The sequence below is a fragment of the Hypomesus nipponensis genome, chromosome 12, assembly GCF_054491055.1.
Source record: "Hypomesus nipponensis isolate SF chromosome 12, ASM5449105v1, whole genome shotgun sequence".
NCBI lineage: Eukaryota > Metazoa > Chordata > Actinopteri > Osmeriformes > Osmeridae > Hypomesus > Hypomesus nipponensis.
This window is the reverse complement of record NC_140372.1, coordinates 11,758,597-11,783,554: the sequence shown is the minus strand read 5'-3', so window position 1 is coordinate 11,783,554 and position 24,958 is coordinate 11,758,597. Positions and strand designations below refer to the sequence as shown.

General features: G+C 44.9%; 4 protein-coding genes across 8 annotated transcripts; 2 read left to right on the top strand and 2 right to left on the bottom strand.

Annotated features, from left to right (window-relative positions):
* The first annotated feature begins 1,098 nt into the window (after window positions 1–1,098).
* cldn10e (claudin 10e) lies at window positions 1,099–3,326 on the top strand. Its single transcript, XM_084668733.1, is given in 5 exon segments — window positions 1,099–1,519; window positions 1,663–1,824; window positions 1,827–2,016; window positions 2,211–2,308; window positions 2,413–3,326. Coding segments are annotated over 5 exon segments (1,041 nt in total). The 5' UTR covers window positions 1,099–1,287; the 3' UTR covers window positions 2,772–3,326.
* A 129-nt stretch (window positions 3,327–3,455) lies between these two features.
* cldn10d (claudin 10d) lies at window positions 3,456–5,534 on the top strand. The gene is made up of 5 exons (XM_084668730.1): window positions 3,456–4,327; window positions 4,531–4,692; window positions 4,846–4,927; window positions 5,033–5,140; window positions 5,291–5,534. Exons 1-5 carry the CDS (start codon window positions 4,096–4,098, stop codon window positions 5,478–5,480), a joined length of 774 nt encoding a protein of 257 aa, XP_084524856.1. The 5' UTR covers window positions 3,456–4,095; the 3' UTR covers window positions 5,481–5,534.
* dzip1 (DAZ interacting zinc finger protein 1) lies at window positions 5,529–16,989 on the bottom strand. 4 transcript variants are annotated; one of them, XM_084668724.1, is made up of 19 exons: window positions 16,838–16,989; window positions 16,081–16,242; window positions 15,816–15,960; window positions 14,983–15,573; window positions 11,682–11,766; window positions 11,211–11,347; window positions 10,927–11,040; window positions 10,730–10,843; window positions 10,566–10,628; window positions 10,332–10,460; window positions 9,923–9,971; window positions 9,768–9,818; window positions 8,717–8,931; window positions 8,325–8,514; window positions 7,894–8,035; window positions 7,179–7,681; window positions 6,778–6,899; window positions 6,245–6,404; window positions 5,529–6,122 (listed from the first exon to the last, which is right to left on the bottom strand). In XM_084668724.1, the coding sequence occupies exons 4-19, from the start codon at window positions 15,442–15,444 to the stop codon at window positions 6,040–6,042; spliced, it is 2,619 nt and encodes an 872-aa protein (XP_084524850.1). In that variant the 5' UTR covers window positions 15,445–15,573; window positions 15,816–15,960; window positions 16,081–16,242; window positions 16,838–16,989; the 3' UTR covers window positions 5,529–6,039. The 4 variants fall into 4 exon arrangements, with proteins under 4 accessions (XP_084524850.1, XP_084524847.1, XP_084524849.1 ...); XM_084668721.1 differs by having other exon boundaries at window positions 15,857–15,960; XM_084668723.1 differs by having other exon boundaries at window positions 10,730–10,840; window positions 15,857–15,960.
* An 892-nt stretch (window positions 16,990–17,881) lies between these two features.
* Window positions 17,882–24,818, bottom strand: LOC146261111 (lymphocyte function-associated antigen 3-like). Of its 2 annotated transcripts, none has more exons than XM_084668729.1 (8): window positions 24,638–24,818; window positions 22,571–22,855; window positions 22,198–22,467; window positions 21,498–21,605; window positions 20,942–20,995; window positions 20,481–20,561; window positions 19,146–19,191; window positions 17,882–19,062 (listed from the first exon to the last, which is right to left on the bottom strand). In XM_084668729.1, exons 1-7 carry the CDS (start codon window positions 24,711–24,713, stop codon window positions 19,163–19,165), a joined length of 903 nt encoding a protein of 300 aa, XP_084524855.1. In that variant the 5' UTR covers window positions 24,714–24,818; the 3' UTR covers window positions 17,882–19,062; window positions 19,146–19,162. The 2 variants fall into 2 exon arrangements, with proteins under 2 accessions (XP_084524855.1, XP_084524854.1); XM_084668728.1 differs by having other exon boundaries at window positions 17,882–19,065; window positions 24,638–24,816.
* Between the last annotated feature and the right edge of the window lie 140 nt (window positions 24,819–24,958).

Below are 24,958 nucleotides of genomic sequence, written 5' to 3'. Positions count from 1 at the left end.
AACGTCGTCACTTTCGCCTTGTCAAATATTGCGTTCTCATTTTCTATTACAGTCTAAATGTTTTGAGGTCCCTTTGTTGTATCCTTTGGCATCAGTTCCAAAACTGTTTCTGAACAAACAAAACCTGTGGAGAATATTATTACTATCAGCATCAACCAAGACCATCAATACTTCAGGGCTTATGCAGCAGGTATTTTAGCATTATACCTTCATATTATACCTTAATGAGGTGGGGCCCTGCCAGCTAACACACATAACCCTTCTATTGTTCTGTCTCTCTTATCCCTTAACTAATAAAAGCCATTACACAGCCAGCTAGCCAGACTCGCCTCATAGGCCCCCCTGACTCACAACTCTGCCGCCATTTCAGAATTCACTGTACTTATTTGGTCCACTTTGCCAATAACTTTGCCAGTAAGCCGAGGAAACTTCAAACAAAGACGACCCTTCTCATCTTCACTCACCACAAGAAAATCCATCACTCCCCATGGAACTAATAACACCAGAGCCATGGATTTAACTCTCATGACTTCAGCGCATGTTTTAATTAGGACACATACACCCAGGCCCTATGACCTGGCACAGCCAGGGGCAATGTCAACAGACTTTGATGCTGCAAGTTGTGTAATGAGTTCCTCTTTAATTACAAAAAAAGGTGTTTTTCCAGCAAATATTGTATTAACATAAAGGTTAAAGGCTCAAACTGTTTCTGCAACTATATTTACTATGAAAAAAACATACCAAATAATAAGTGAATGATTACATATCAAGGGTTATTTGTACATGCTAAACCTTTACGCTATGATACGTTTTACTCTTTACCCAACTATGTTCATGTTAATAGTTGTTATTATCACTCACAAAACATTAAAATATAGGACATAGGTGAAGATGACAGCTGAGCCAATCTGAGCTGCTGTGCTGAGGTGAGCATTTTGAAGCAACACAAACTCAACACCTTCTGCAGGTGGTTCTGGGAACCTGACAGCCAGCTGACTCTCACCCATGTCCAAACCCCAGAGAAGCATGAGGGAAGTGACGTCACAGAAAAACCGTCTCTGTAGCCCTCCTCTGCCTTATTCGTTAAACTACCTGAGATCAGCATGTTTTCATCCCAGTCAGAGACCTGACAGTTTAGCTGGAGACACAGGGAGAAGTGTCTGAAAGACAACTAAAAGAGAGGATCCGAGGAAGACTGTCAGAGAAAAGATTGCATTCAGGGTGAGAGGACACGGACACCAAAAAATCAGAGTCGGTTCCATCTAGACCGGATAGGCAGACTTCAGGATGAAGATCCGAGTGATGCAGATTTGGGGCTTCCTGATGGCGGTGCTGGGCTGGATCTTCGTGGCATGCTCCATGGCGATGGAGGGCTGGAAGATCGCTTCCATCGGAGGCATGGGCGGCTCTTCGATCATAAAGGTGGCCTGGTACTGGTCCAGTCTGTGGAGGTCCTGTTTCACAGATTCTACCTCCGTCAGCAACTGCTACGACTTCCCTGTGCTCTGGTCTGTGGAGGGTGGGTACGGCACTTTGGGACGACCCCCCTAATGCTGTTTGTGGTTGGAACATACCTAGGAGACTAGGCCCTGTTTCTCAATCATGACACTGAGCTCTCGTGTTAAGTCCAAGCCATGTTTTGCTTTGTGCTGTGAACCCCAGACCATGTCCAGATCGTGCGTGGCCTGCTGATGGCGGCTCTGGTAGTAGGAATGCTGGGCTTCGTGGTGAGCATCATCGGAATGGAGTGCACCTTCATCGGGGGCAAAGACAAGTCCAAGCACAAGAAGATCTTCTTCGGAGGATTCTGTCACATCACCAGTGGTAAACATCTCTCTCTCTCTTTCTCTGTGTGTGTGTCAACTGGCCAGTGTGAAGCTGTTGCTTCTTAAGGGGAGATGGGGTGTTGCTGACTCCATTGTGCTTCATTGTAGGAACTCTGTCCACGTTTGGATATGCTGTCTACGCAATATACGTCTCTGGGGAATATTATAACCCGGGTCTGGATGGATTACAGTAAGTACACGACCTACCCCCTTTCTCCCTCTGTTGGGTATTTCCCTTGTTTTTGTCTCCCCATTTCTCTCTTTCCCCTTTTTCCGCCTCTCACATGCTCGATCTCTCACATGCTCGATCTCTCACATGCTCGATCTCTCACATGCTCGATCTCTCACATGCTCGATCTCTCACATGCTCGATCTCTCACCCAGGTATGATCTGGGGACTCCTCTGTTTCTTGGCTGGGTGGGGTCAGCATTTCAGTCCACCGGGGGGACGTTCTACATGGTCTCGGTGTGCAAGGTGCTCTGTGACGATGAGCCGTGAGTACAGACATTGACATGCTATGAAATCCACACACACGACACACACACTTGAAACCCATGGACCACCATGGCAGCGGGTCGATTGGAGGGCCGTGTACTCTTGTTTCTCTCTCCCTTTCCAGGGTCAGGGTCCCTGTTCCGCTTCCAGAGGAAGCAAAGTCGCTGTCGTCTGTGTCCGTGATCACCTCCAAGACCAAAGTCTCCACCGTGTCCGAGTTGTCTTCCAGGTCCGCCCTCTCCGACGTCTCGGCCATCTCCTCGGCGTCCGCCCGGCCGTCTCCTGGGCGGTCGTCCAGGTCGGGGCGGTCCGAAAGGTCAAGTCGCACGCTCGGGTCGAGTGGGTCGGAGCGCTCCCGGTCGAGAAGCAGCAGCAGATCAGTGTCTTCTTTGTCTAACGCGTCGCGGAGGAGCGAGAAAGGACAATTCATAAAGAACTCCTATATCTGACCTGTCAGGGTCAAATGTCATTTCCTCTCGTCAGCGATGGGCCTCAGGCTCAGTGAGTGAACACAATAGCACCAGTGACCATCCTAGCGAGACAGATGCCTGTGTGTACAATCGGGTTATGTATAGATATCGTAGTAATGAAGACAGGTGGTTGAATAGTGGATGCCCTTCAGTGCAGAGAATGGTCTGTCTGTTTACTGATACTGAGGTCATATCCTTAATCAGTTATCATTCCTGTTAAAATGATTCTGTTTTATTGGTGGTTGAGATGGGAAATTTTATCTGATTCAAATTCATTTCATGAAGAAATACATTTGACTGACACTGTTCAATGTAACTTTCTGTAATCCTCAGTATCTGTATTTGTACTAAAATAATAAATAAAAAATACCTTTGTACATGTCTTAGTTTGCTTATACACGGCTCTCAGAGAGGTAGTGGGGCATGTGTGAAAAGTGCTCTTTTTATGCTTCCTTTATACAGCATCACATCTCAGACACTCAACAAAAAAAAGCTACCAAATTTGAAATGCGCTACATTAAAGTTAACCTCCATTCAGACCAGACACCCTCATCTCTCTGCCTGCCTTTGAGGACGAGGAATCAGGGATGGGACAAACATCCAAAAACAGTTTACCGCCATGGAGACCAGAATGAACAAACAAGTTCCACCTCAGCAAAATGACGCCAGATGATACTGTTATGATTGTCTAATATGCTTGGTGATATTATCCTCTTAAAGATACTATAATACTACCTATTCAATAACATCAGACAGCCGTTTTGAATGGGTGTATGACTTGAAACAAATTAAATTAAAGATCTTCTTTAGTCAAATCTACATTGCTCTGATTTAAGAGCACAATGGTTTTCCAAGATCAGCTCAAAAGTTTGTCACAGCCAGTGACAAGTTATGTTACACTGCATCATTTTGTCACACTGTGTTCTGAGAGAAACAACTATGAGGGCTGTTCCAAGTCAAACCACTATGTGGGTGTGGACAGGAGACTGGGAGCTGGTTGGGACAAGGCCGCACCCTGAAACTATCTCTCCCTGAATCATGGGAATAGAGAGGATGCTTACTGAGCAACGCCCTGTGTGATGAGCTACGAGATAAGCAAAATCAAGGCTCAGATATCCACAACCAGCCACCAGGAACCCGTAGGACAGTGTTGTGCAAACCAGACCTCACTCACTGCAGACAAGACCCGAGTCTTACGTACGGTTCATCCTGCTTTAAGCCAGCACTTCAACTCACATCTTGTGCTGCTCCTCACCTGCTTTCCAGGCCTCGGAGTCTCTGGGGTGAGCTCAAGCTTGGAGCCATGAAGTACCGGACGGTGGTGATGTACATGGAGATTGGCTGCTTCGTCTCCTGCCTGTCTGGGTGGATTCTAGTGTGCTCCACCCTGCCCACGGAGTACTGGACCTTCTCAGAGGTGGGCACCATCGTCCTCACCACTGCCAACTACTACTCCAACCTCTGGAAGGACTGTGTCTCCGACACCACGGGTGTCTCTGACTGCAAAGAATACCCCTCCTTGATGGGGTTGCCAGGTAGGCTTGATTTTTAAACTTTTTTTATATTAGTTTAGTAGGTCTTAGGTGAGATGAGGGGATGGTTAGGTTGTGTCTGTTTTAAGTCCCTTTTATCGTTATTTGACGATTGAACACGACCCCATCCTGTTCTGGTTGTCGCTCATTTGAACATGGTTTGGTCTGGTGTCCACTTCTCTGTAAGCGCATCCTCTTTGTCTCAGCGTTCCTCCACGTGTGCAGGGCTCTGGCCGTCTGCTCTGTCATCACCGGCTTTTTCGCTGCCGTCCTCACTCTGGTGGGCATGAAGTGTACCAAGATAGGGGGGTCCCAGATCGCCAACGCCAGGGTGACCTTCGCGGGTGCCATAACCTACGTTGTGTCCGGTGAGACCTGTTTACTAAGGAGAGGGACTTTGTTGAACCGCGTGTGTGTGTTTGTGTGTGTGAACATTGTTAAATGTGGGCTGGAATGTCAAATACTTTTGTTGAGCTAATTGGGTGTGGATCGACATTACAAGAGCCTGTTTTGCTTGCCAGGGTTCTGTGGTCTAATCACCTACTCATTGTGGGGTAACAAGATCCGGAGAGAGTTTGTGGATCCAACTTTCCATGGACAGAAGTATGTCGATGTTGTCGTCATGGAAACCGGACCAACAAAAGATCATGTTGTGTAGTGTGAAACTCTGGGATGTCTCACTTGGCTGTTCTTGCTTCCTTCCTCCAGATACGAAATCGGAGCAGCCGTCTTCATTGGCTGGGGAGGGTCTTTGCTGCTCATTTCTGGGGGGGCTGTCATGAGTTACTTCTCTGGGAGGGAAGGTCTCCACCTCACGTAAGACTTCCTGCTTCCTCTGTGTATGACAGGACCCACATGAATGACTTCCTGCTTCCTCTGTGTACGACGGGATCCTCTCGACCGGAGGTCCACTGTATGTTTTACCTTACCACCGTAACACGTCTTTCACGTGCTCTGAATTCGCAGTTCCAACAAAAAGGCCGGCAGGCCTGCCACGTACGCCACAGCTCGGACCGTGGGTACCAGGCGCACATACACGAAGCCGGCCCTGTCGACAGTCCCCGTGATGCCACCTCTGTACCCGGGGGGCAGAGACAGCAGGAGGAGCGGAAACACTGGAACCATGAGGTCCTTTGGCAGAGATGACTTTGTGTGATCTGTGACGGCCTGAGATGAATTGTGTATCTGGATAGGAGAAAACAACTGTAAACTAGGGTGTTTATTTAGTAAGTGACAACAGTACTGATATCGTGAATCAATACGATTTGTTTTGCTGCTTGTATAAATATTTTCAATATAAAATCGTGTATTCACTTTCGTTCACAACTTAATTGCGTTTCAAATCTCAAGTACAAAACTGACAACACACTACCACGTACAGTACCATAGGAAAAGGTACCTCACTTGAATGCAAAATCCAAACGTACAAAGACAACAACCGTTATACTCTCTATAAAAACGTAATACTGAAAACTGCACAAGGCAGGGGATAACTATCATGTCAGTTAGCACTGCAATGGGGTCCTGAGCAAAGGAAAACATCCTTATTATTGGAGTGTAGACACGTTCCTTGATACATGTACAATTCATCACAACAGCAGGGGAAATGTCATTCTTTGTATTTCAAAAGCCGTTTTATAGATATTATTTAAGCGCCTGAGGCCTGTAAAAACCTATGCTACCAGTCAAGCATATATATATTGCTTGTTATATTGCTATATATCGTCTGTGTCACTGAAGTCACTGACTGAAACCAGGCTGCTCTTCAGGGTGCTCCCAGTTCCTGTTTCACTGAGACCTGAGGAAACACAAACACAGCCCCAGATGAATACCAGACAGCATACACACACATACAGTGCAAGTATTTAACCCTTTCCCGTGGTGAGCTCATTGAACAACATCCAGAGCACAGGTGCTGACCTCTCTTTCCGGTGGAGGTGCCCCAGACGCTCGTACCGGACGAGTCCAGGCTCTTCCTCACGGGAGCGGGGCCGGGCGCCGCTTTGGACCCTTCCGGAAGGGCCAGGTCCTCCAGAGAGGACACGTCCCAGTCCTCGCTGCTCTCGTCCATCTCAGTGTACTAGAACACACACACACAAACACAGAGAGGGAGATGGGGGAGTGAGGGCCGAGGCTCAGGTTACAGCAGGGTGAAGACCTCAGCATGTTTCCCTGCGGCGTCCTCTTTCACTGGCCTCTGCTGTGCGAGTCAGAAGATCGCCCACTCTGAGCGGATCAGACTCCTGTCTGAAGGTTTCGCCTACATTCAAACTGAAGCCTCGTTTTGGGGCTGTGCAGCCATCTTCAACACATATAAATCCATTTATTGTACAAGAATCATTTCCTGTAGCTGTCCTCAGCACGGATTGGCTTATCGGTTCACACAGAAATGAAAGACACCCGTCGCCTACAGCTGACATTGCTGAGTTGAGGTGAGGGGCAGGGTTTCTCACCTTGAGTTCCCGTACCACGTCTTTGCTCTCTGGTAGTGTGCTCACGCCCCCTACTGGCTTCTTGGGTCCTCTGTCAGCCAGCTGCTTCTCAAGGCTTTTTGTCAAACCCTTGACAAGGTTGTCTGGAGAGACAGGCAAACGATGGCAATAGTCAATATATATCCACCATAAAGCTGAATACTTTGAATGTGGCAACGTTCTTTCAATTTTTCTTATTTGATTTATTGTGTGAGTGTGTATATGAAGGTGAGTTTTGTTTTAGAGGCTGCACAAGTACATTTCGTTGTATAGTTTTACTGCACAATGACAAATAAAATCTAATCTATTTCAGGTTGTTGCTGTCAAAAAGAGGAAGCGTTGTTAACCGTCAAAAGAGAGGAAGTCCGTTTGGAAGTTCTTACTGTTTGTCGTTTTCCCCACGTTGCCGTTTTGGTCGGTGTAGTTCTGGAGCTGCTGCAGGTCGATCTCCTCCATCTCGCTCCCGTCTGTCCACTCCCCCTCGCTCTCCACCGCAGTCACGGCCGTCTTGCCCGTGTTGACCGCCGCCTTGTTTTTGTCGACTACAGGGCCTTTTGGCTGCTGCTGGGTTTTGGGCGGTGGAGGCTGGGTCTGGCTCAGGTTGCTACGAGTCGTCTGGGCATGGCTTGGCCTGGCCGGGATGGGCTTGGTGTGGGTAGGCCTGGCCGGGATGGGCTTGGTGTGGGTTGGCCTGGCCGGGATGGGCTTGGTGTGGGTTGGCCTTCCCTGGCTCGGTTTAGGTTGGAGCTGCGTGGTCCTGGGTGGTGGGGCTTTGTGTTGAGGGCCTCGTCCGTGTCTCTGTTTCTGAGGCTGTTCCTCCTCTTCCTCCTCCTCCTCCGTCTCCCCCTCGTCTTCAGACTCCTCGTCTGAACTAAACGGAGGTGTTCTTGGGAGACGGTACCCAAAACATCAACAAACAACGACAAAAAACTCTCAAACAAAACACGACTGACATTCCAGGCACACGTATTACCGAGCAATTGATGAAATAAAATAGTAATGATAAGATGCAGACTACAAGAAGGGACTTTTCTTCACCCTTAAGATGAGTCAAGCAACATGTGCCAAGTCACAGTTGTGTCAGTGAAAGTGCCATACCTGGGAGTGGACGTCTTGGGTAGGGTGCTGGTCTTGGTCCGGGGGGCTGGCTGAGGGGGCTGCACCTGCTTGGCCACTGGCCCTGACATCACCTGTGTGACCCTGGAGGGCAAGCTGCTGGACCGCGCTCTGCTCGGAGTCACTGCGGTGACAAACACACGTGCACGCGACAACAACAGAAATGAGCCGCTAAGTTGGTCTGAGAACATCTGAGACGACCGTCGGATCCTGGTGCGATTAAATGACTCATGTTCTCAAAGCTGCTTACGGCTGAAGGGTTACAGAGACTTGGCTGACACTCTAACTGCAACCACAGAGCACGTCAGAAATATCAATACTGACCCTGGTCAACCCAACAGCACACAAAAAGAAGCACTTGTGGGTTTGACACAAGAAATAGTAACTGGCTTCCTTGTGGTGGTTCCTAGTACCTTGAGTCGGGGTCCTGGGTTTGGCCTGCTGCCCCCCCGTCTTCTTTCCCTTCAGTCTCCGCTCCAGGGTGTGGGCCACCTCCTTGCGGTGGCGCCAGTAGTCGGGGACATCCTTCGCGACGCTCTCCCTCTCCAGACGCACCTTGGCCACGAGGTCGCTGTACTCCCTGTTCCGCAGACCAGTCAGCCCCTGTCAAAGGACGGAGGTGTCAACTCAGCGTTTCTCCAAGGCACGTGACAACCTAACCTTACTGATAACCTGATGTAAAAATACCCAGTAGCTTATGTGAGGGGAGATCTTAATGTACGGTAAAACTGTTGTTTTGAGTGGTTCTGGTGTGGTGATTACGGAGGGGTGAGGACGGAGGGGCTGTGTGTGGTTCAGTGCGTACCGCTCTGACTCCCAGGGTCTCCAGCTTCTCCAGGAGCGCCTGCTCCAGAGCGGGCCGCAGCTCCCTCTGGATGTCGGGGATCTTCCTCAGCACGCGCGGGGTCGTCACGCCCACCGCTGCCGCCGCCGCCGGCTGCTTCCTGGCTTCCTGTTTCTGCTCGGGCTTCTTCACCCCCGGCCTCGTGACCTCTGGCCTTGCGGACACGCTGCTGGAGTCTGGAAGAGTGACGTGTACAATTCAGCGAAGGATGTGGGACTCTGGGAGTAATACTGACTGGAGATGTTCACACAGCACATTGAAATGCTGGCTAGCTATCTAACTGTCCATGCAAGTTGCACAAGCACATTTTCAAATATGTTTACGCAAAAAGGATTGAGACGAGTCGGCCTCTGTTTTTTGACGAGGCAAGCAAGCGTGAAAAGGATGATGTCACAGGATGAGTTTGCGGCTTGTCTTTTCTCGCCCACGTTTCCATGCCCTCGGGTGTTCCCTGCACAGCCATGGGCGGCAGGAACAGCTTTCGTAGAGGGACAGGCAGAAGTGGACAAGTTCTTGTTTTGTTTTTTTTCATCAAATGGGCGACTTCACGAATGCTCGCTGATTGGACAAGGCAGGCTTCACAGACCGGACCAGGCCGACACCTCCATGCAGAGCTGCATGCATTCAACAAGACGCTGCTGCCATGCACACACACGCACAATTTTACCTTTCTCCTCCTCTGACATCTCCTCTATTGGATCCAGTTTAGTAGCAGAGGGAGGCTGCTCTGATTGGACAGCACAGGGAGGTCAGAGGTCAAGGGGGAGTGGGAGTGAGGGGGATGGGAACTTGAGGAAGGGAGATGGAATGCTGGTGTCTCTCTTTGAATTCCTTTTTTTTCTTAGGTAGTTAACTTTGTGCTGTTCTGGCCTGGATGTGTGGATATGTGAAATGACCACTCCAAGCACAAAGCATGCAACTGTGACAACATATATTATGTCTCATTGCAAGAGGAAAACTAGGCCAGCTTCATGACGTGTGCGTTGGTAACAATGTTATTCTAATAACTTACCAGACATCACTCTTTTTGGTTTAGGTGCTGGTGCTGGAGCAGTGACTAACACTGAAACATAGAAAATGAGGGTAGCCATTTACTGCATAATAATTGACACTTCAGAGGAAAATAGATATCTAATAATATAAATGCAATGTAAGGAAACTCCATACCTGGAACTTCAACCACTTTGGTAGGTGGATTCAAAGAAATGTGCCTTATCTGTAAAACAAAGGCATGATTTTAGAAAAAATATATACCTGTTAACCATTAGACCTAACATACCTAACAACGCAGTTGTTAATTGCTAAATGCTTCAACTGTTTATCGTATGAGTTAAATATCCTTCCTCTGTCAGCATATGTTTGAATAGCCCCCATTATATGATCCCATTATCTAGCTGTGCCCTGTGTATCTGTATCAAACCGCAGTTGTGATTATTAACGATCTACAGATGTCCATCTCCAGCCATGACTCCAAGTCATCGTGAGCGAGAGAGGCCGCACGACTCAAGTCTGGTGTCCCCCACCTGGCACCCCACACCTCCCTCCCCCAGAGGGGCGGGGCGTGTGAGGAGCTCACCTGTTCCCTCTGAGCCACGATGGTGAGCTCCTTCTCCTGCAGCCGCTGGCTCATCTCCTCCCTCTGCCTCAGGCCCCGGTCCTGCTGCTCCGACAGCGACGACTGCATCCTGCTCAGCTCCCTCTGGAGCTGGGAGGGAGGGGAGGGACCACATATCACACCGAGAACTCAGCGTTTGATATTTCGATTGCGATATTTCGATTCCGACACCTTTGCGTCAACATCGGGACTGACCTCGGCTGTTTCACTCTCGTGGTCCGCTTTCATTTTCTGCAACGCAGATTCCCATTTTTTGTCCTGTAAACAATTTGTATTTGGATTCATCACCACCCAGAGTTTAAAATGCTGGTCCTGAGTACAGTTACAGTCTATGACGTCACTGGAATGAATGAGCACACCTGTTGCTTGATCTGCTGGGTCAGCCTGTGGAGAGCTCTGTCCTGGTCGTGGTCTCTCTCTACCTGGCGAGGAGCCACACTGAGGTCAGGCTCCTGACGGGCCATCTGAAGCTGCTGGAGGAGAAAGAGACCTCCGTCAAATCATCACATCTTGCACAACAGAGCCACATTGACATGTCCAGCGGCCCCTTGGCAACCTGAGCGTTGTTTCTGTGAAACATGTCCAGCTCCCTCCTGATGCCACCCGTGGTGTCCTGGAGTTTCCGGTCCAATCTCTCCAGCTCCTCGTGCATGGCCAGTTGGTCTTTCTCCTTTGATAGTAAAAGACAGTCAGTCGTCAAAAAGTAGAAAAACACTTTGAGCTGGCCTGCACAGATTGTCTGAGAGCTGTATCACTGTCTTTACATTCTGGGACTTACGTAACTGAAGTTCTGGGACCGATGTTTACTATACAATGTGCTTTAAACCATGTGTCTCTCACCTGAGTGGTTTTGGCCCGCAGAGCTTGTTGCTGCTGGTTAACCTCCTCCTTCAGGCTAATAACCTCCTCCTTGAGGCTAACAACCTCCCCCTTGAGTGAAGTTATCTGATGTTTCCTCTCACTGTCTGACCTACATTCTGAAAGAGGCAACAGATGATGACATATGAGATACACAAATGAGAACCTCAAACAGGAAAATTGTATACCACAGCTTTCATAGGGCAAACAAATACAAAGTTAGCTTCAGAAGGTTTAGCACATTTCACAACTGTTCAACATTACGGAGGTAGGTTCGCCCCTCCTTGATGGTCTGCAAAACAGATGTGGTTGTTTAGACTGGATTGTACCGCTAGCAACTTAACGGGCCGGCTGACTACCGATAACTAGAGCGTTGTCTCCCTTTTCTTATTCTTTCTCTCTCTCCCTTTCTCTCCTTCTAAAGTGGCGATCAAGCCTGGGCTGTGGACTTACGGGAGTCATACTCCTCTGGGTGACGACGCTGCATGTGATTCTGCAGAAAGGAGGAATTCATGAAGGCTTTATCACAATGTTGACACTGGGGAAACAAAAACACAAAAGGAACACAGAACTTAATTACACCTACGTTCAAATGTTATTCTCACAAGAGTTGCAGCTTGCGGAGGAAATCAAGTGTCCCTACTCAGCCATTTGACTGTGCTCAACATCCAAATGAGTCACAGGGTTGAAAATATGCTGAGAAATGTGAAATTGTCTCCCACTACTTTGTTACAATTTGATTCATGAAATCAATAAACATTCAATGACAAACAAGTAAGCCTAGTAAGCTTCACAGAGCAAGTATCATGTAGAATGACTATTTAAACAAATAAAAGGAGACATGGGCCTAAGGGGTTTCAAACTTTCAACTGACATCAAATGTGTCTCGAGCAATAGGCTAACGCCCAAACAAACATCTGTGAGCTGTGTGCTGGGAGTTTCCTAAGAGACAGAACACGGCACTGCACTCCAGTGGATCTCATCCTACCTCTCGGGAAGATCCTACCAGGTCTCCTGGGGAGGCAAACTGTCAGACCCCCGCCAGCTCTCCACCGGTGTCCCACAGGGCTCCGTCCTTGGACCCCTCCTCTTCTCTCTGTACACCACCTCACTTGGACCAATCATCACCTCCCATGGCTTCTCCTACCACTGCTACGCTGACGACACCCAGCTGTACCTGTCGTTCCCCCCGACCGATCCGGGGATCTCTGCTAGGATTGAGGCCTGCCTCGCAGACATCTCCGCCTGGATGACCAAGCACCACCTCCAGCTGAACCTCGCCAAAACAGAACTTCTCATCATCCCGGCTAAACCCTCCATCTCCCACGACCTGTCAATCACCCTGGGATCTGCGACGGTGACCTCCTCATCCTCTGCCAGGAACCTTGGGGTTACAATGGATGACGAGCTCTCCTTCACGGCCCACATCGCCGCAGTCTCCCGGTCTTGTAGATTCACCCTCTACAACATCCGAAAGATCAGGAGATACCTGTCTGAGCACTCCACCCAGCTGCTAGTCCAAGCACTGGTCCTCTCCAAGTTGGACTACTGCAACTCGCTGCTCGCTGGTCTCCCAGCATGTGCAACCCGCCCTCTTCAGAGGATTCAGAATGCAGCGGCCCGCCTGGTCTACAATCTACCCAGACGCTCCCATGTTACCCCGCTCCTCATCTCCCTCCACTGGCTACCCATCAACGCCCGTATCAGATTCAAGACCCTGGTACTGACCTTCCGAGCAGTGAACGGGACTGCACCCATCTACATCAAGTCTCTCCTGCAACCTTACACCCCCACCCGTCACCTACGGTCTTCTTCAGACAACCGCCTGGTGGTCCCACCGCTCAAGACTGCCCGGTCCCAACACAAGCTCTTCTCCTGCCTGGCGCCCCAATGGTGGAACCAGCTCCCCAGCTCCATCAGGGACACTGACTGTCTCCCCACCTTCAAGAAAAGGCTCAAGACGCACTTGTTCCGGGAGTACAACGGCACTTAAGAATGCATGGCTGGATTTGTTAGTCTCCTCCAGGATCACTACGACTCTTATTGAGTGACTTGTTGCTATTGTAGGTTAGATATAACGAAGTTAAGTCTTGTACTTGCTGTGTAATATTTTACTGTTGATTGTTCTTTTACAGGTACAGTCCTGCACTTTTGTGGTTCATGTTGTTTTATTTTTAACTTGTATAACTACATGCTCTTATGGGTCTTCCCTTTTGGCACTTGTTTAGCTTTTTCACAATGTATGCTTCATGTTTTGGCTGCTTGCAATGTTTGGGACTATCTCGTTGTTATGTTCAGTGACCTATGCTCTTTTGTAAAGCTCTCTCTTGGAAGTCGCTTTGGATAAAAGCGTCTGCTAAATGAATAAATGTAAAATGTAAATGTAACTGACATCAAATGTGTCTCGAGCAATAGGCTAACGCCCAAACAAACATCTGTGAGCTGTGTGCTGGGAGTTTCCTAAGAGACAGAACAGCATGAATAACGTTGACTCCCACCCTCTGGCTGGTGTCGGATCGGCCAAGCTCACTGTTGGAGTGACGGTGGCTGAGTGCATTACACTGTCGCTGCAGCGCATCACACGCTACATTTAACCTCCGCCGCACCACCCGCCTGTCTTCTGGGCCCTCATTCAAGTTTAACCAGATTGCTACTGATACCTTGTAGAAACATCCACTCATGTCTGGGTTTTCCGGCCGTGCTTTAGGCATGCCTTTTCCCTGCAAACCAGCTATAAAAGAGCTCCTTGTTTGACATAATTGCATTGCTGGTCTGGAATAAGATAGGAAATGATCGATGAAATTGAATTATGTCCGCTCTCTTAAAGAGCCTAGGGTGCTAGTGTGGACTTAATTATCCTTTTTGATGTGTAAGAAATGGGGGAGGGGGGGGGGGGTTGGGTCATCTTACAGCTTATTATTGGAACCTCCAATAGCTTATGTTGATGGCTGAAAAATAGGCTCGGACTAAGTAAACGTGAATAATTTCCCTTCACCAATAAAAAGCTTACCTACGGACAGCACACCGTCACTCATTCTGAGCATGTGCTAATCTATCAATATTTGATCTTCACACAGCATCACCCCTTCTGCTATCATGCAAAGCTTTCACCTAGCAACAATGTAGCTCAGTCACATGTAACACTAGATGTTGCCTTGGCAACAGCTGGGCCTGGTTAGTAGGCTACTTGGAGAAAATAGGACCGGTTGTTTTCACTACAAACATAGAGGGAAGACAGGCTATGTCTGCTTTTTCATAATACAACGAAACAAAGGTTAGTGTTGTTGCAAAGAAAATTACACTGAAAATGACTGTGGGAATATTTGAGGGTGGGGGAAATGGTTGGATCAGTCATCTTGAGGGCTGCTCTTAACACCCGTTTGTAAGTGGATTAAAAAACATTATTGGCCAGCTGACACCATCTGCTCAGTTCCAAATCCTATTCCCCGCGTCTAAAAAACAAGGTCGCTAGTTCTGGAACTTGCAGGGCGATAATATGAACCGTATTTTGTGTTGACCAAATAATCTTATTTCCAACACAGCATAGTGAAATGGAGGAAAACAAATGATCCCCCTTCCCATATTCGCCCATTCTAATCAAACTGACAAATGAAGAGAACAGCTGCTCTGAATCCAGCCTGGGGAACAATGAGACAGAGGGAGGGGGCCTTGAAGAGGCGTGGGGGTGGGGTGCCTACTGAAATGAAACGCAAATGGCTACAGACGACCTGGAAAAGGGGGGAGCGTTTAGTACCTTGTGGCAGTTGGTGAGGCGTGAGGCGAGCACGTTCTGGTGACTCTTAATGATCTTCTTCCTGTGCCTCAGCTCGGCTTTCAGAGCCGTAATCTCCTCCGCCTGCTTCTGCTGCTGGGCCAGAACCTGGTCCCTGTCGAGGCCCGCGGCCCTCAGCCTCTCCTCCGCCGCCTGCAGGCTGAGGGTCAGGACCTCCTGGGAGTGCAGCAGGTACTCCACGGTGAGCTGGGCCAGCCTGAAGAGCTTGAGCAGGGCCGGGTCCACGGGGCTCTGGCAGCGCGGGCAGCGCTCGCCCTCCACGCTGCAGAAGGTCACCCCCTGGACGTGCTCCTGCAGCGTGAGGAAGTCCAGCTCGCTCGCCACCAGGTCCACGTCGACGGCACTGACGCGACGCCAGTCCACGCTCTCGCGCCGCTGCCGGAACTTGAAGGGGGGAATGGTGGTGGAGGAAGAGGCGGACATGGCGGGAGGTGGTGGTCCGCTGGTACAGGGCTGGCTCAGGGGGGAGTTCAGTAAGGAGGGGATGCCAGCTGAAGAGTGAGTCCCCTGGGTCTCTCGCGTATAGGGATAGTATATGTTGTTGTAAAACGGCTGAAAAATACATTCGGGGTCATTTTCATAAACAGACATAAAATGTGAAATGTGTGCTACATGCCTGCACCATATAACAATCGATGATTAAAGAGTCATCACAGCACAAAGAAGGTACTAGGGTAAAACAGTAAGGATTCCTCTAGTTCCCAAATACAAATTAAGCATCAACAATCAGATCAAATAACCAGCACGTTTATGCACAAACTTCGAACAGTGAACCTGGTTCGACGGTAATCTACCTAATTTTGAAGATGTCGCCTCGAAGCCTGGTTCGCCTTACCATCTTGGATTTTTTGTGCCTTCATAGATGGGAAACGACAACAAGTCGGTCTCCTTGTACTGGTGCCGCCCCTTTCAACGGTGTGCGACAACTCAGTTGGGCGTCTTCTCGATCACCATGGAAATACAAACAGGCGTCCCAGATTGATGTATCTGGCCCCGGACTAACTGGCTAGCTACACATGGCCCAAATGTTGTAGGTAAAACAGCGTCAACTACACTTACCGCTAGACTCTCTACATCAGCCAAGCCCAGCAGAAGCATCCTCCAGCCCGTTCCATTGCAGTGGCATTCGAGTAGCCTAGCTCTGCGTTACTTTCCTGAGGACTTGCTATATCAGCTGTACTAGTACAGTACTGTAGAAGTTGAGGCTAAGTACGAACAGTACTGTAGGACAACAACGTAAAATGTTTAATGAGAACAGAGTTTAGCTAAGGCCACACTTTATACCTTAACACTGCATTGGCACTGCAGCTTTTGTCGAGGCTGTACTGTATAGCCGCTAATGCTATGGCAGTAGAGTCGGGTACCTTTGCTAAATTGCAAGTTGGGACAAGCTCAATCTTGCCAAACAAAGACGAGCAGTATTGTCTTTGCAGGCTGGCTACTGACTGTACAGTACCTTACCCACTAGCAAATTCAATAGCTAGATTTTAAAAAAAGTTTGTGGTTAGTTCAAGCTCGTTCTTATCAACTCTTCAGTGGTGCTATCTACAGTAGTTACGTCTGTCACACTGCACACAAATAACGTTAAATTTACTTAGTTATACAAATTCTACTACATATTTATAAAATATAACGGTCATTATTGTGATGCCTGGTTCAAGATACGAGTAGAGCTATCAGTACTGTACCAGTAGCTAGACTAGTAGACTACAGTAACTTGCTAACTTGTAGAGCGTCGATCGAAGTACAACTAGATTTTTTACTCAACCCAGTTAAAATATCACCTACAACCACATATACAGATTTCATCACTCACCATGGTGTTTTAAATGCCCATTTGTTGTTTTATTGTTAGCTCTACAAATCCCAGGAGTTGAGCTTCAACGGTTTTTTTTCTCCTCATGGATTTGGTGACCGTGACGTAGCTGCCGAACACATTCCTAGAGTCTGCTCATGTTATGGCCTGAGTTCAATCCATTCCAACATTAGAGATGACAAGGTGGTTCGATTGAGCATTTTTTGATAGGCCTACATGTGTCAACTAGGTTACGCTTTTAGAATTGCAGACCAATTCCAAAGAAAAGCTTCATCCCTTTTTTATTCGTATTTGGTTTCTTGCTTTTGACTGCATTTTCTACTGGAGAATGGTGTTATGCTATGCTAACTTAATGTCTTGTAGTTAATGTGTAATGTCTCCTTATTCAGGACTGTTCTTGTTTTGATTTTGTATTTAGGCTTTCACTTGAAAACACAATATTTGTTATACATTTTTATTTAAAAACATACATTAAACACACTTGGATGTACATATAACAATTTTGATAAATACTTTGAAGGATTCTTTTTCAAGAAAATGTTTTGTCATTTATCCCAAGTCCTATTGATAAACACTACTACAATGAAACTACACCAAAACTCTTTTCTTCTTTCCCTGTGTTAAATACTCACACAACACTCATCCTACTTTACACCACAATCTCATCCTCATCCTTAAAGCTTGTACAACCACACACATACAGCACAGTATATACAGCATATATACAGTTCTTATCAAAAAGCTTTAACTGTGGGTGAAGCATTATTTTTAAGTGAGCATTTTGGGTCTTCCTCAGATGCTGTAAGTCATGATTCACATATCATACCTTTGCAAAGATTTCTCAGACTCAAGACCAGGAATTATGAGTTTAGTTTATGAGCATTGCACAAAGGGTTCAACTAAAAAAAAGAAATGTAGTTACTTTTTAATATTACCAAAGGCACTATCTCAAAACAAGTCAAAAATGAACTTCCTTGAAGTACATGAGTGAGAACTTGAGTGAAGACACTGTGGAAAAAGAAGTTCAGTCAAGACAATCACGTATTAGATTTGAGCATTTATTGTTACATGACATGGACATGTAGATTTACTTTGGCGGAGTGGATGATCTAAGGGAAGCACTCCCTGCCTCCTCGATGCAACACATACATACATGACATATGAGGCAGGGAGCAATAGAGATATAATCCCACTGTCGGACAGATACAGACAGCATGGGGGAGAAGGGGACGGTGGAGGGTGGCAGCAGCACTGATCATACAACGACGGGGGTGAGTGTGTGCATATCCGCGCGTCTTTTAAAGACGCCTTATCGGATGTGGCCCAATGGATATGCGCTGCTACATGGGTGTGGTAGTGGGTGGAGTAAGGAAGGTGGAGTAAGACGCCTTACGTCCCCTATAACTGGCTGACGCGCGCTGCCCGATTGCCCTGCCAGAACTAGCTGCGCTTATGGCTGGTTGTTGGTTCCCTCCGTAAGCAAGTATAAATTAATAGAAAGAAACTAGTTTGCAGTTTAATTGACAATTGAAGAAGTTAATTGTGTGTGAATAAAAATGTTAAGAATTGCAAAAAATGTACATTATACCTGTAAGGCACACAACCAGTGTCAAGCAAAAGCATGTATTGCATGGCAGATTGACTACATTCATTCTTATTCTTCAGTGCATCTCAGGACACTTGAAGCTGATTTGGTCACTAAGCATCAATCTCAGCTTCAAAGGGGGTATACAGATTTGGTATTCCGGAATCCTTGAGACAAAACATTTGGCTAGAATATAAAAGTAGCAGTGAATACATTAGGAATGTATCCCAAAAATGTTCAAAATGATCATTTTTTTATATTTTAAAATGAGTATAAACTGTACATTCATGGAACACACTGTAACTAGAGACATACTGATAATGGCTTGCAAATGAATGAGCCCTTGTATTAGAGACCAACTATCAAATAAATATATAGTTGCAACCCAAATTACAGTCAACCATTGTTTAAAAAAACTGCAATTTGACTTTTTGTCTGACCTTTTTGTTTGTATTTTATTAGGATTAGTATAGAGTGAGATTAGAACCTCTACAAGAGCAATAAGCATGAAGGTGAGAGCATGAGAGTGGTTCAAGTTTCTATTTGCAATGTTAAGAATATGCTCTCAGTCCATGCAAAACCATTCTTACACAACCCAATTCTTCTCATGGCTTCTTTTCTTCTGGTTTTCAACTTTTTACTGCTGCGAAATAAATTAATCAAATCAAATACTTAGTCACACATTTAGTTTCTCTCAAATAGTTACTTTGCTAAAATACTTACATTAGTTGCTGTTTCCATTAGTTGCTGTTTCCATTACTTCTCACTCCTACAGGAAAACACACACAAATAAACACAAAGAAAAGCAGAAGTAACGACCTACTGTCTAAACACTATTTTCACATGACGCATGATACTGGCAAAATGGACAGAAATTCTTAAATTGCTGGACAATTGACCTGGAAGTCGACTTTGTTAAATCAGTGATATAACTGAATGATTTGGGAATTCCCCTGCACAATCACGATTTTGCTATATAATCCAGCCTGCATGTTTTCTTAGGCCTACTTTGTCATAGCCCATGCACAAGATGAAAAGAAAATGTAGATACTACTTGTCCTTGCTTGCGCCCAGAAATACATTTGGTTAAATTAATTTAAATTATTAGTTTCCACAAAATTCCGTAATAATAACTTCCTCAATTGTTATTACGGAACAAACCGCAGTAAATGAGTTGCATTATTTATTGGTTGTCATGCTAGTTTTGTTAGTTTCAACCAGATCAGATAGCCTCCTAATATAAAGCCAATGATAATTTGGTAAGTTATGTAACACAGGTCAGAAAAACCTATTACATGCAATGACCTAACATGAATCATTCAGCAAGGACAATACTTGTTAGGTGTCAAAACATGGGAACATTTATCTTGCAAATTGTCAATGATATTTCATTATGTATGTTTAAAACACCACTCCACTTATAGGACTCCTCTCAACATCTTCTCCTAGTTCCCATAACCTGCTCCACAGGGGCAATGCCAGGAATTTTGGGCCCCATGAAAATATACCACATCAACCCTGCATACATGCTGTAACCACAACACAATAACTCAATCGACCCATTCAAAGCTTTACAACTCTAGATTTGCAACTCTCTTGTAGCCCAAAAGTTACTGTACAATATATATTGACAGTGATTTGTGATAATATGACTGTGCAGATATACATCCAGTGGAATTCACTATTTGATGCAAGATTGATACCTTCTATGAGAAATGTGCTAAAAGGCATCTTTTACAGTCTAAATGTAAGTGTAATGGTACACTTATTGAATGGGAAACAGCATAAGGAATATTTTAAAATGAATACAGACAATACAGACCATAGGCTGTATTTATTCCTCATCCGTATCGAGACAGTCAATCAATGCTTCAAACTGTTCAGCATTCCAATACAGACTAAAGGATGTTTATGTTTCATATAATGATCAGGTGAGAACCATTTTAGTTTGTTTGAATTCTTACAAGGATTTGTAAGGATTTTTTGAAAAGGATTAAAAAACATTTGTGTTCATAAAATAATACCAACTGACATGTTATTAAGCGCAATGCTACTCACCTCCTTCAGTTGTGTTAGTGTGGAGTAAGGGTTCTCCAGTGGCAGGGGGGGCTTCTGAGTTAGAAGCTGCATTTTTTGGGTCTGGCACCAGGCAGGGGAAGGGACAACTGATTTAGTACGAATAGCTTAAATTTGGCATGGATTGATTAATGTCAGCTAAAAGAAGGGTGAAATATAGTACATTATTTCACTATGGACTTGTCATTCTGAAGCTGCAGGTTAAATTCCACCACACACAGACCACACACCTTTCCTTGTGAGAAATTGGGTGACATACTGTCGCCCTTTTCTCCTGTCTTTTTCTTTCTTTTGATTTTTTGGAAGCCATATTTTTGTTTAAGCTGAGATATGATGCCCCACGGGCAATCGTGAGTCCTCACACACAATTCACTGCTAGCAAAGAAGTACATTTCATGCCTGTTTTGGGGTAGTCGGGTTGATTAAATCTTAAAAGAACGTACCAGTGTTGGTACGTCTCAAACGCTTGAAAAGTTTCTCTCTCTCTGTCTTAAGTCCTGAAATGACACACAAACATGAAATTATCGGATTTCCACTGGACACTGTAAAACAGACATTCCACTTGTGAACACTTCACCTTGATGAGGGTCAATGTGTTATTCATAACAACTGTCAATGTCCTTTGAAATATCGTCATTGCCAGTGTGAAAATTATTGTAATCACAGAACAAAAATGCAATTTGGCCATCATAATCCAAAATATTAAAGATAAGCAAGGGACAGTTGATCAATGGACTACATTCTTTGAGACCTTGAAGCACTGACATTGCAGATGTATACGGCACGTATTATACCTTGACACAACCGAAGGTGTTTGTTAGAAGGTAGAAATGAAGGTATATTTCAGATTTCATTTAGCATAAATAAATTATTATAATATTGGACTTTTACTTGCCATGAGTGGATTATAGTTAGGCACACATACAGATGTCATTAATTGTAAAGGTGTTATGAATGAATATCCCATTTAAAGTAGTGTTTAACTGAACATTTACTCACGTGGTATAAATAGAGATAGAATACAGACAACGATGATAACCAGAGGGCAGGCCAGAAAGAGGATAACCAGAAAGGCGGTGAGCAAAGGCTGTTTTTCATGGAAAGATTCTAAACGTATAGAAAAACAATAAAAAGTTTTCACATTCAAACATTAAGAACAAAGCATATCACTCAATATTCCAGTGCAGCAGATTTAAAAAAAAACTTACAAATGTGAGCATTGAGCAAAAATGAATCAAATATTCAAAAAAGTGTACAAAATAAAGCTGGGGATTCAAGTGTTTGTTGTCAATCTTTTCCCCCTGAAGTTTTACAGGACTCTCCTAATAGGTTTTACACATGTTTATTCTCCAATGATTCCTGCTGTTTCTGATTTCTTCTGGGACAGGTCAACTCACATTATGTAATTGGCAGCACAAAACATTTGATTAAATAGTCTGGACAAAGAACAGCCAACACCAAAATAATTTATGTTCAAAAATATAGCCCTATATAAACCCCTATATATACACCAATGGCTGATACTCTAAATCTGGTGGCTCAAAAACATATAATCTAAATGTAGTTTCTCAAACTTAGTATTCATTTGAAGTGTTGATGTCGCTAAAAGAAATGGTACGGAACGGAATCCATGACTCTTTCAGAGAGACTAAAACATAACATGTATCAATACACATATTTAAACACGCAAATCACTTACCTGGGAGAATGTGATAATATTCACTGTATTCATCACCGAGTGGATTCATTATCCTGCAGAATATTTTTTCACCAACATGTGTCGAATAGATTTTAAGGTGTTTGTCTGAACTATTATTCCATGGTCCTTCTGTTCCCACTCTCCAGCTATGGGTGACTGGCCCAGCATCAGTGGTGTCTGCCTCACAGGTGAGACGGCAGGAACCAAGTTTCATGTCACACGGTCGATTGTCTTCTGTTGTTAATGATATTTTTGGTTTACCGACGGAACCTGTGAATGCACAGTTGATGATTATGGCAGCGTTGTCGCTCACTCAAGAAATGTTATTTAAGTTAACACTGAGCAATGATGTAATATGCACAAGTACACTTACTGATAACAGCGACGGTATATGTTTCCTTCAGTTCACTATTGACTTCCATAGTGTAAACCCCACTGTCTCTTTTGAATAAGCCAGTCATTTTCAACTGTCCAGTTGTTGTATCCAGTGTTGCTCTATTTTTAAAATCTCCATAGGCATCACTTTCATGACTGAAGTTAGGATCATATTCTATCACCTTATTCGATTGGAATTTCCAAGTGATGGAGGTGCCAGACCCAGGAGGTGAGCCTGGTTTCAACTCAAGCTCTCCTCCTAGCTTAAAGTATTTTGTCTGACCTGGAAAAACATACATTGGAATTTTAAAAGAGCCTTGTAGACAGGCAACAAGGTATATGTGTAGTACTAGCAGTTCAGATGAATCCATGTTGATACATGTAATAAATGTCAGGCTATTTGTGTCAGTTCAGGGCAAATTGCTGTAGAGCAGAATGTATTTACATAGCACCGGATGATGTTTGGATATGTTGGCATGTGTGGCTGTGTTTGGAAAACTAAGACATTTTCGCCTCATTGGCTCATAACGTTTTGAGTTATGGTGAATTGGTATCACAGGGAAGTTGATAAATGTTTTCATTGACCTTTATTTAACCATCTTTGTCCCATTGAGATAAAAAAAAAAACATTTTCAAGGGAGACCTGGCAGCAGTAGGCCTACAAAAACGTTTCTTAAAAAACAATAGACCAATTAGCGTTATTTATTTGTTAACATTACACATATGAAGACAACAGACTTGCTCAAAGTGCAATACATCCTGCAGGGGTGAATACAATCATATTATAAATTAAAACATTACCAATTTCAATAGACTCTACTTCCATGGACTTTGTGATGCCCTTAAATTCATTTAGAGTTGGCCTAACTAGTTCCCAGAGTTTAAAACCTTTCTGCAGGCTATTACAAGCAGATGGTGCAGAAAACAAAGGCTTTGTCTCCAACTCAGTCCGAACTTTAGGAACAGTCATAGTGTTTGTTCAAAGAGAACAAACTTTATATTGAGGATTGATAGTGACATTTCCACTTGTAATGGCATACAGAACGTCTCCAGCTAAGGAATGAATAACGCGACACCCCAAATACATCATTATTGGTTGTATGTTGTATCAAGGTATACATATATACTTTTTCACAGTTAATACTATTTTATTGAATTGTGGTTTGGGCTTTAAATAGGCCTACACTTTCGTTATTTTAACATCTACGTGCATGCAAGTGTTTCAAATCAAAGTTTCAGACAGGGAGGACGCGGACTGGAGTCCATTCACGAAGCACAAAACTAAAGAGAATCAGTTGATGCACGTTCTATCTTCTTGGTATTAACGAGCTGTGGTCCAACTTTAAAAAAACTTCCATCCAAAAAACTAGCGGACATGATCTCTAGCTCATTAGCGATATTGTTATTCAATAGAATTGGCTTTGTAAATTGTGGACGGAACCGTTCGATACTAATGCAATGGTAGGCTAGTCTAACAATGCTAGGTAGGTAGAGCATTGCTAGACTAGCCTAGCATTGTAGATTAGTTGGCTAGTACCAGCAGTTTAGTAGTAGGCCTACAGTATCGAACTGCGCACAATTTACAAAGCCAATTCTATTGAATAACACTATCCACCAAATGGTATGTCCAAAACGTAGCCTATTAATTATGCTGAAGGTTTGCTCTATTGTCGCTTATAAACTTAAAAAAGGGCACACTAGTCGGGGAAAAAAACACTTCCCCATTACAGAAACTAGCCTGTAGCTCAGGCCTGCAGTAGCTGTGCTGTAGCGTTATGTGAAATGAAAGACCTAAGCAAAGCTTAACGTTTTTGTTGAATTACGAAGCTCTTAAACATAGGATATAAATATCGGTTGAATGAGGGGTAGTAGTAGTTTAGTAAATGATATTGATTGTTTTGCGAATTCGACAGATGATTTCCGGTTTAGTGAACGGTCTCTCGGCAATCCGGATAGCACATTAGCTAGCATAGGACAATTGCCCGATACTACAGCCTGTAGTATAGGCAAGGCGTGTAGGCTACATGTACCAGTTCTTGTCGGTAGTTATTTCAATTTGCGTTACCTGAAACTGCGTTTAGACCCACCGCCATTCCCATGAAAAGGAGAATAGGCCACATGCCTCTCTTTGATTTGCCCATATCGAAGTGGTGAATTAGATTCGTCCCTTCTTCCACACACAACCGCTGACTACAGCGAAGGACGACTGATCTTAGCTCATTATTTCACGAAATGAAACTGAAAGTAAGGCTGAAAGACGCCACACCCTTCCTGATTCATAAAAAAAAAACATTTAATTGACAATCACAAATTAAGTGGTAACCATTTCCATAGATTAACAGAATCATAACCCCAAGAATTTCAATAATACAATGTAATGAGAATA